This window comes from Vulpes vulpes, unplaced genomic scaffold, assembly GCF_048418805.1.
Source record: "Vulpes vulpes isolate BD-2025 unplaced genomic scaffold, VulVul3 Bu000000626, whole genome shotgun sequence".
In the NCBI taxonomy this organism is placed as follows: Eukaryota; Metazoa; Chordata; class Mammalia; order Carnivora; family Canidae; genus Vulpes; species Vulpes vulpes.
Window position 1 is genome coordinate 1,532,697 of NW_027325669.1, and position 11,757 is coordinate 1,544,453.

The following is an 11,757-nucleotide window of genomic DNA, read 5'->3' on the forward strand; positions in this document are numbered from 1 at the left end:
GGAAGAAGTAAAATTATCTGTTTTCAGATGACATGATTTAAATGTTATGAAACCTTGACTCCACCAAAAAATCTGTTACAACTAATAAACAAATTTGAAAAAGTTGTAGGTATAAAATTAACATTCAAAAAAAAAATTGCAAGAGGCCTGGCTGGCTCAATCAGCACAGCATATGACTCTTGATCTTGGGGTCCAGAGTTCAAGTTGCACATTGGGCCTCGAACTTACTGTAAAAAAAATGAAACCCTTAAAAAAAAGAAGTTGCATTTCTTTAAACTATCAATAAAATATCTGAAAAGGAAATTAGGAAATTAATCCCACTTATAATAGGATCAAAATAATTAAAATACTTAGAAATAAACTTAACCAATGTGGTAAAATACTTCTATATTGAAAACTATAAAACAAGGATGAAGGAAATTGAAAAAGACATAAATAAATGGAAAGATATCTTATGTTCCTGGATAGCAAGATACAATATTTTTTAAATGTCCATACTAACCAAATTGATCTACAGATTCAATGCAATCACTCTCAAAATGCCAATGACATTTTTTACAGAAATATGGAGAGTAATCCTAAAATCTCCACAGAACCACAAAGGATCTTAAATAGCCAAGACAATCTTGAGAACAAAGAACAAAGCTGAATTCTCACAGTTCCCAATTTCAAAAAAATTATGAAGCTATAATAATTAAAACAGTAAAGGTATCAGTATAAAGAGAGACAATATAGACCAAGGGAACAGAAGAGAGAGCCCAGAAATAGGTCCACTCAAAAATGATCTAAAAACATTTAGCAATGCACAATATAGAAAGGATAGTCTCTTCAACAAAGGGTATTGGGAAAACTGCATATCTACCTGTAAAAGAGTACAACAGGACCTTTATCTTACACTATACACAAAAATCAACTCAAAATGAATTAGAGACTTAAATGTTAGCCCTGAATCAATAAAATTCCTAGAAGACAACATAGGAGAAAAACTTCATGAAACATGAGCCTCATGGCTCAGCACACAAAACCGTTTCATGAAACGGTTTTGGCAATGATTTCTTGGATATAATATCAAAAGCACAGACAACAAAAGCAGAAATAGACAAGAGAGAGTACATCAAATTAACTGCACAGCTAAGAAAACAATCAACAGAGTGAAAAGGCAACCTAATGAATGAGAATAAATATTCACAAATCACATATCTGATAAAGAATTACTATTCAAAATATAGAAGAACTCCTACAACCCAATTGGGAGAAAGGACCCAATTACTATATGTACAGAGAATTTGAATAGACATTTCTCCAAAGACATATAAATGTCCAGCAAGTGTATGAAAAGATGCTCAACATCACTAGTCATCAGGGAAATGCAAATAAACCCATAATGAGATCACTTCACATGTATTAGGATAGTCACTCTCAACAACAACAACAAAACCCTCAAATGTTGGTAAGAATGTGGAAAAAAACTAGAACTTTCATGCACTGTTGGTAGGAATGCAAAATGGTGAGGCTACTATGGAAAATCATATGGAAGTGCCTTAAAAAATTAAAAAATTGGATTGCCATATGATCCAGCAGTCCCACTTCTATGTATATATCAAAAAGAATCGAAATCTCTCAAAGATTTATTTGCAGTCCCATGTTCATTTCAGCTCTATTCCGAATGGGCAAATGTGGAAATAACCTCAATGTCTATTCTATGGATAGATAAATGAATAAAGAAAATTTGATATATATAATGAAACGTTGATATTTATTTATATATAATAACATATAAAATATATAATGAAATATTAATCCGTCTTATAAAAGGAAATTCTGTAACGTGTGACAACTCGGCCGAGCTTTGAGGACATTACGCCATGTGAAATAAGTCCGTCAGGGAAGTATGAATACTACATGATTGCACTTACACGAGGCATCTAAAGTATTCAAGCCCATGGAATCAGAAAGTAGAGTGGTGGTTTACAGGGGGAAGAGTACACAGGGAGCTGCTGTTCGCTGGTGTAAAGCTTCAGTTACGTAAGATGAAAAAGCTCTAGAGATCTGCGGCACAGCATTGTGCTTATAATTACCTATAAATATATAGTAAAATATAGTACTGTATACTTAAAAATGTGTTAAGAGGGTAGCTAACATTATGTGCTTTCCCCCCACAATTAAAACAAAAGAGAACTGAAAAAAAATAAACAACCACCTTGCATCTGGTGTAGTAATCTACTCAGAAGTAGAAATTTAATCTTTTAGTTGCTTAGGTCTTAATTCATGAAGTCGTTATTAAATACGATCCGTCTCTCATTCCTGACATCCAGTCTGTCAACAAATCCTGTTGCTTCTGCCTAGAGGCAGAAATACTTTTAAGTTAATGAGGTTCAAACTTTCAGGCCTCTTCTTGCACGAACTCCTCCTTCCCAGATCCTGGAAGGAAGCCTGGCCGTGTGTTCACATAGCTACGTTTTGTGCAATTTGCAAAATTAAGATTGTTTTCTTTTTTTAAGATTTTAAAAATGGAAACATAATTCACATACCATAAATTTCACCTTTTCAGGATATAAAGTTAAGTGGCTTTTTGTATGCTTACAAAGTTGTGTGACCATAACTATCTAATTCTAGATCATGTTCATCACCTCCCCCAAAACACCCCATAGTCACTCTCTCCACCCTAATACCCTGGGAACTACAAATCTACTTACTGTCACTGTGGACTTCTGTATTCTGGACATCCCAGATAGATGCAATCATACAATATATAGCCTTTTGTTTCTGGCTTCTTTCACATACCGTAGTGTTTTTAAGGTCCATCTATATCAGTCTTTCGTTCTTTTTTTTGTCAAATATTCTATTGTATGGGCAACTTATATCATGTATATCCATTTATTAGTTAATGGACATTTGGATTTTTTTCACCTTTTAGCTATTATGAATATGCTATTAATAAGGTCTTGTGTGGACATGTGCTTTAAATTTTCGGAGCGGGGGGTGGGTAGTGTCGTCAAGTGAATAATAGCTCCCTGTAGATGTGAACATCCTAAGCCCCAGAAACTGAGTATATGTCACCTTACATGGAAAAGGAGAAGAAAGGTACGATTAATTCAAAGATCTTGAGATGGAGAGGATGGATTATCCTGGGTTATATGAGTGGCCCAATGTAGTCACAAGTATCCTTAGAAGGGGAAACTGGAAGATCAGAGAAGGCAAAAATGGAGATATGATGCCGAAGCAGAAGCTGAAATGGTGCAAGGAACATAGGTGGCTTCCAGAAGCTGGAAAAGGAGAGAAAATGGATATTTCTCTAGAACCTCCAGAAGAAACAGCCTTTCTGACACCTATAGAACTTTAAAATAATAAATTTGTGTTGTATTAAGCCACTCAATCTGTCATAATTTGTTAGAGTTCAACAATGGGAATCATATTTTGGAACTTGGAAGGGGGTCATTGCCATAATAAATAACTAAAAATGTAGAAGTGGCTTTGGAATTGGCCAGAGGACATAAACTGGAAAAATTCTGGCTATTAATTTGTGACAGAAAAAGCTGAGATTGTTTTGAATGCAGTATTCGTAGAAGTAAGGATGATAATGACTCTCTGCTAGGAAGACTCTGGAGGAAGTGAAAGAATGAAGCACGGTAAGGAAAATCTGTGTCATCTGAGACATTACCTAATCATCACGAAAGGATGCTGGTAGCAACACGACACTAAAAGCACTACTAGGTGGCAGCTCAGAAGGAAATGAAAAGCATATTATCGCGGAACACGGAAGAAAGGGGATCTTTGTTATATAGTAGCTGAACTGTGTCATACAGTTATGCGGAAAGCAGAACCTGCAAGAGGTAAACTTAGTATATACTGAAGACATTTCCAAGCAAAGTTTTATTTTGGTTTTTAAAAGATTTTATTTATTCATGAGACACAGAGAGAGAGGCAGAGACACAGGCAGAGGGAGAAGCAGGCTCCCTATGGGGAGCCTGATGTGGGACTCGATCCCAGACCTGGGATCTCGCCCTGGGCCGCAGACAGGCTCAACTGCTGAGCCACCCAGGCGTCTCTCCAAGCAAAGTTTTGAAGGTGTGTCCTGGTTTCTACTTGCTGATTACAGTGAAATGCAAGAAGAAACAGATACACTGAAAGAACTGCTAAGCAAAAAGAAACCAGGACTTGATGGGAAATTCTCATCCTATCCGGATTACCAAAAAAAAAAAAAAAAAAAAAAAAGAGGCTAAAATTAGGTGATTCATTGCCAGGAAAGTGTGTTCTAGAAAAAAATCCAGGGATGTGTCTGGGCAAACTTTTGTAAGTGCCTTATAAGTATTAAGAGGTCGGAGCACTCATCCATCCATCCATCCATCCATCCACCCACCCATCCATCCATCCATCCACCCATCCACCCATCCATCCACCCATCCATCCATCCATCCACCCATCCATCCATCCATCCATCCATCCACCCACCCATCCACCCATCCATCCATCCATCCACCCATCCATCCATCCATCCATCCATCCACCCATCCATCCATCCATCCACCCATCCATCCATCCATCCATCCATCCACCCATCCACCCATCCATCCATCCATCCACCCATCCACCCATCCATCCATCCATCCATCCACCCATCCATCCATCCACCCACCCATCCATCCATCCATCCATCCATCCATCCATCCATCCACACAGCGCCTTCTGAAGAAACTAGTTAGGTGTCTCATGGAACCTGCCAGACATCTTAGAAGAAGCCAGCAATAGAGGTGGGATTATCCAAGGAAGATGTGTAAAGGAACTTCTTGTTCAGTGAAGAAATCATCAGGATAGATAAGGGAGACCCACAAGTTTCTTAAGATTGTTGCATCAGCAGAAATACTGCCAGCAGGGGCTGACAGGGACAGAGAGAGGACACGATGAGGGAAGACGGTGAGACTCCCCAAATTCTAGAGGTAGGCAGCAGGTGATTCAACCTACCTGACTGCAAAAACTCGTGTATGTGACTCACTCAGCATGTGGAGTTTGAGCCACGGAGGTTAGTCCCAGGCTTTGAGACCTAATGGAGTTTTCTTGGTTGGATTCTGAAACGGTTCCTGAGTGTAGGACCCTCTCGGACTCCTATCCGCCACTCCGTCCCCTTTTGTACGGGAATGTCTGTAGCCGTTAGCCCATGCCTATCCCACAATTGTATTTTGGAAGCAGATGAACTGTTTTCTAGTTTCACGGGTCTACAGATGGAGAGGAGCTTTGTTCCAGGATGGATTATGCCCAGAACTCTTTCCATGCCTAATTTAGATGCTTTAGATGATGAAATTTGGGACTTCCAAGCTGATGAGCTCTAGATGAGTTTTGTACTCGAGTCAAAGTTTTAATGGATGGGACTTCCGGGGACCTTGCGCCGGGGCAGGTGCATTTTCATGTAAGTCACACATAAATCTTTGGGAGCAGAGGCCAGGCCGTGGAGCCTGAGTAGCGGACTTCCAAGGATGCCCATGCCCTGATCCCCAGAACCTGTGAATGTGCGACCTTACTTGGTAAAAGAGAATTTGCTGATACCATAAGGATCTCGAGACAAAGAGCTTATCCTGGATTATTTGAGTGACCCCAATGTAACCACAAAGGCTCCTATAAGAGGGAGGCAGGAGGGTCAGAGAAGAGAGAAAGTAATGTAGTAACAGAGAAGTCAGAGCCGGAGATGTGCCGTCTGATACGGAGAATGAAGTGAAGCGAGAAAGGGACCACTCGTGGAACGGACACGGGCAGCCTCTAGAAGGTGGAAAAGGCAAGGCACAAATTCTCCCATGAAACCTCTGAAGGGAACAAAGCCATGATGAAATGCGAACTGTAAGACCTCCGACCTCCAGAACCATAAGATAATACGTTTGTATTGTTCGAAGTCCCAAAGGCTGTGGTCACTTGTTAGGATTCTGCGGTAGGGAAGGGACGCAGGTACATGCCTTGTCCTGGAATGTCGGGCTAAAAGTAAACTATTTTAATTGTGATTTCCATCCTGACTTGTCCTATGTTGTGGTTTCCCTCAGGTCAGGTAGTGATGGAATGGCCAGCGGCATTTAGGGGGCTGGACGCAAGTCGTTGCGTGGCCATGGAGGTTTAGTGGGATATATTTATAAGATTTGCGATCCTGTTTGCACTTCTAGTTATACTCCTGCTCTTGTGCAAACTGCCTTGGGCATCAGGACATGTGAGTGTGGGGCCAGAGGACACACTGAACACGAACATCCCCTTTGGTTCCCAGCACCCTAAGTACGCCGGTGGAGGAGGAGAAAGAGCCTTGAGATGTATGGAGCCAGAGGTCGGCCCAAATTTGGCAGCAATCCTAAAATTTTACAAGGCATATCAGTGAGAAATCATAAAGCTGAAATCAATGTTTCGAACTATCAGTGATAAAAATCAGAGTAAAGATTGGATTATTTTTCTATTATCTTCATAGAAACTGGTATTGTAAAATATATGTCACATGAAGACTGTCAGAGAGCATGAAGCCAAAACATAGGGGGAAAAGAGCGTTATAGAGGTGTGCTTGTATGCTACTTTCCTGGAATTAATGGTATTTATGGCATTTGTTAGCTTTTCAAAATGCATTTTAGTAACTTCAGTTTATAACTCAAAATTGATAGTTTCTTCTTCCGTCTTCGGTAAGCATTCGCTTTGGTGATCAATTGCGAGTTCCTAATTTTTGTTATTACTTATTGAAAGACGGTATCTCCAGTTTACAAATTCAGGTCCTAACTTCCGGCCACTCCTTTCAGATTTACCCAGAAATCAACTCCTCACCACCTCCGCTGCTCCGACCTCAATCTAGGACACTTTTATTTCCTGCCTATGTTATTGCAATCACTTTCTGACGGGTCTCTTTGACTTCACGTACCCCACTTCCCACTTCTTCTCAACACCGCAGTCAAAGTGACCCGGGGAACGTAAGGTAATGTAATAGAAGGTAACGTAACTTGCTCTGTATGTAACGCAATGGGACGTAACACAACTTCACATGTCAGGCCACAAGTTCTACTTGTTCAAAACCTTCCAAATGGCCCCCATTTTACTTAGAAGAAGATGCAGAACCCTTACAATTCCTCACAGGATCCTATCTACCCACCTCCCTGCCCCGTCAAACTAATGCATCCCCTCCTTACTCCACCGTGTTAGCCTCCTTGCTGTTCACACGTCACTCTTGCTCTCATGTCAGGTGCTGGGATTCCCATCTCCTCTGTCTAGAACTAACCGCCACCCAGATACTTGCATGGTTCACTCCCTCAGCTACTTCAGGTTTTTACTAAAATGTCACCTTCTGAGTGAAGCTTCCCCAGCTGCCCTAATTAATTACATCTTCCATCAACACACAACTCTATCCAGCCCCCTTTATAGTTCTCCTTGACGTTTGCATCGCCTTTTAGTTTTGGTTTATCGTGAAACCTGAAACCAAATGCATTTTTTTTTCTATTAATCCAATTTAAGATAATATGTCTAAATATTACTATTTCAGCACATAAGGGAGGTGGATGTCAATTTTATTTTGATTATTTTAAATAGAGTTTTCTGTTATTTGGGGGGTGACGTACAATCCCTATTCACAGCTCAAGAATATGCTCTTGGGTTTACTCCATGACTATATAATACGTCTATTTCCTTTGTAGAGCCCAGAGTATAAATGTATATACTTTTACTTACTGTTGTTTATCCTGGTACAATTAGGGAATACTTCTTTTTCCTTTAATGTCTCTGGTAGAAACTGTTGACAGAAACCCCAGGACACCTGACTACATGGAGATACATGCCATTCTTAGAAAAATCTACTTCTGGAAAGGCAAACAGAGCTAATTGATTTCATTCCTGGTACCTCGTCATGACGTTGCAGTCATGAGAAATGGCAATGAGGGAAAAGCTGCTGCCTCTGGAAGCAGGCAAAGAAGACTTATTTTATTTCTGGGGAAGGGAAAGTTCGAAAGCAAAAAATTAGTTTCCTTATTTGCATGTGTGACCTTGGAGTCTGCGAATTAAAGGCCTAGGTCAACGGATGCGGTATTTGTAAAAATGGAGGCCCCAGTCTGATTGTCATCTGAAAAAAAAGCCTCCACAATCATTTTCGGTGAGAAAATACATTTCAATTGAATGATTCATCAAGATTTCCTTTCAAATTCCAGAGTTAGTGGCGATACAGTTTTATTTACTTATTGATCACAGTGGCAAATTGTGTCCTTCAGAGTTTCAAAGGGAAACTCGTTTGGAAGTTTGTCTCAAAGTGAATTGAAATTGATTCCTCAAAGGATATCTAATTGTGGAATGACTGCTTTTCAGGGAAACTAAAAGTATTTCCTCAACCTCTATTATTGTTTAGTTTGAATTAAAAATCTCCAATTTATATAGGCACGATGCTGATGATGAGAACTGACTGTTCACTTTAAAATCAAATGATTCATTCACTCGCTCCAAAACATTTATCAAGTGCCAGTTGGGGACACGGTGCTCTCTGTCAGTGCAGGGAAAGCAGTCCGGAGGAAATGACGCCAAAATTGAGTCCGCAAAAGCAAACATTAGTTTTATTTTATTTATTTATTTATTATCATTATATTCTTACACCTGTTTTATTTTGAACGCGTAAGCTCTTGCCTTTCGGCAGGGGGCCTACGTCTCTCTGGCCTACTTTGCAATTCTGAGGCTAATGCCATTTCTGTTTTGACAGGCAGCTCAGTGTCAGGCCCTGACAACTGGGGGGACTGGAGACAGACTGGGAGGCTGGAGGCCGGAGGTGGGGCTTGCTCCTTCTATTTCATCCCTGGTCATGTCAGCATCCCAACAGCAACGCTCCCTTGGGGTGACACTCAGCGTCAGCAACAGCAGCAGAGCTCAGGTGGTGGTTTTTCCACATAACCCAGAAGCAGCCTCATCACGGTCCCTCAGAGACACCAGCACCAGCCTCTACGGGGCTGAGTCCCCTACACGACCCCCTGCCATTTATTCCCTACCCTGAAGGTGCCAGCCGCTTCCTACAGTTTTCACCTCTGTGATCCCTCAGTGTCCCTGTCCCCCTTCTGTCCTTTCGGTTTTCTGGCACATGCGTAACTGTTCTTTTCCTTAAATTCCCTTTGTTAAACAACTGATGTAGTTTCCACCTCCTGACCGGGCCTGGATTGATACAGAAATTGATGTGTCTCTAATAATTAAAAAAAAACAAACTTTCATTTCTCATGTTTCTCTTGGTATATGAATAACCTTTGGAAATGCCTGTGGTGCATATTTACAATCAACGTCCTCAGTGATTTTACAAACGCAGGAAATGGAGGAGTTAATAATTAGGATGTCTCAAGTATTTTCCTTAAGAACAGGTGGCCAGTTATGACTGCAAATTGTGTTTTCCTGTTTTGTTCTTTTTAATAAGCTTTCTCTGAAAAACACTTGACAAAACTTGATGAGTAGGTAGGGAAACCTATGCTGTAATTACTTATGAAGGAAATTGTTAGATATGCAAATACAGCGCTTGCCTCAGATATACACGCATCCTAGGTAATTAAAAAGGAGCACAGCTTGGGCTTACCAGGTAGGTGAAGCCACTGGCAGCTATGCTTTTATTTATTTACTTTTTTATTTATTTTTTTCAGCTATGCTTTTAGTAGAATGAATTTAATTTAACTCTAATCAATTTAAATTACAAGTTAAACTATTAGCTGAAGTACTTGATTATTTCAAATGTCTATGAAAAAACATTAGTATGATTTATGTAGCCCAAATAAATATTCCATTGTAGGATCCAAGGGCAGGTAGTCCAAAATGTACCACTTTGACGAATTGATTATTTTGAACTAAAACTTACTTGAGTGTAGGAACACTCTGACTCCTTTTTGTCTCTAGAAACCAGGAGATAACTCTCCACGTGAAAGGTACTTTCCTTGTACCAGAAGGTAGAGACATTCTTACTAGCAGAGAGGGAATTCAGAGCCATGGAAGCTGTATAAACAGAGCTTATATTTTACTAATTTGCAACTTCAGCCCAGTCCAAAGTCTGTTTAGAATTCCTTACTGAAACCTCCAAACATAAATTTTCTTTGTCTTGTCAATTTCATACAGATTTATTGTCTTTTTGTCTAAAAAGTGTTAAAACTGCCTGCCTTGGTCATTTCTTGGGTCTTAATTTCATTACTGGAACGCTGTACACAGTCAATTAAACTTTTTGTTCCCCCTCCTGTTAATCTGTCTGCTGTCAAATTAATTCTTAGACCAGCGGGAAGAATCTTGAAGGCTAGAGTAAAACCTTTCCGTTCCAACACTATACAACTATTGGCATTTCTTCTCAGCATCTCCATTCTTTATCTATCTGAGATTTTTATTTACCCTACAAATAAAGTGAGAAAAATCAATAAAAGTTATTCAGTTTGAATATTGAGATTAGAAATTCTTGCTTATGGTGATCTGCAGCCTTCCTAAGCTTTCAAAATGGTGATTTTCAGAGTGCAGAATATTTTCTAAGCTTTTCTAAAGAGAAGATTTATGGAATATCAGTCGTCTAATATAGTTTATGGACTGCTGAATTTATGAAATGTTTTTATAAAGACTGCTTGACATATTTTCTCAAATATTAGATAGTTAAAATGATACTACTCATTTCCTGATGAATTCCTTGGACTTTAAATACATTGAATCTTTGCATCATCTTTTAAAAAACTAAATGACTTTTTCATCACACACAAAATATATTTTTATTCTTTAAATATTTTTGTTACTATAGTTTAGGTATTTGCTTTTTAAAATTCATGTTTTGTTCTTTAAACCAGAATCAGTGGCCTATGCTTTAGAAACGTCTCTGTCAGTAACTGGTACATTAAATAGTTCAAAGAGCTGACAATACTCTTAAAATGATCTATCATATCTCAAATTCTGGAGAATTAATCTTGGATAGTTTTAGGTAGAGAGGCAGAAATAATTTCTTTATGGAGATGAAATAAACATTTAAAAAATTACCCCTACTTGGTTACTTTTTCAAAAAAGACCTCACAAAATAATTATTAAATAGCATTTTAATATCACTTATGATATCATACTCATATTCATAGTTAGTCCAAACTCCATAAGACGATACAGAATATATAGATAAAAGGAAACATTTGAGGAGATAAGGCCTGATAATTTTCTAAAAATTAATGAAAAACATAAACCCACAGAGAAAGCACACAGGAATAATGTATAAAAACCAAACACATGAGCAAAGATTTTTAAAACTCCCAGGGAAGATTGAACTGAATGCAGTTTATAAAGAAGGTGAGGATCATCAGCATATCATGATTATGTTGGATTTATTTCAGACACGCGAAAGTCATTTTACATTTGAAATCTTCTATGTAAACAAAATTAAAAGGCAACCTACTGAATTGGAGAAGATATTTGCAAATGACATATTCAATAAAGGGTTATATCCAAAGAATTTAAAGAACTGATGCAACTCAACACCCAGAAAACAAATAATCCAATTATAAAATGGGCAGAGGATCTGAATAGACATTTCTCCAAAGAAGACATACAAATGGCCAAGAGACTCATGAGAAGATGCTCAACATCACTCATCATCAGAGAAATGAGAAATGTGAATCAAAACCACTATGAGGTATCACTTCACACCTGTCAGAATGGCTAAACTCAAAAACACAAGAAACAAGTGTTGGTGAGGATGTGGAGAAAAAGGAACCCTCTTGCACCGTTGATGGGAATACATACACACTGGTGCAGCCACTCTGGAAAAATATGGAGGTTCTTCCAAAAGTT

General features: G+C 38.9%; 1 protein-coding gene across 1 annotated transcript in view; it reads right to left on the reverse strand.

Annotated features, from left to right (window-relative positions):
- The window catches only part of LOC112934595 (leucine-rich repeat-containing protein 7), a 155,198-nt gene extending 144,894 nt beyond the window's left edge, over positions 1-10,304 (reverse strand). The window contains 6 exon segments of the mRNA XM_072745077.1: positions 1,973-2,078; positions 6,150-6,322; positions 6,875-6,958; positions 8,970-9,157; positions 9,815-9,948; positions 10,142-10,304. Coding sequence (XP_072601178.1) covers positions 1,973-2,078; positions 6,150-6,322; positions 6,875-6,958; positions 8,970-9,157; positions 9,815-9,948; positions 10,142-10,304 — 848 coding nt within the window.
- Between the last annotated feature and the right edge of the window lie 1,453 nt (positions 10,305-11,757).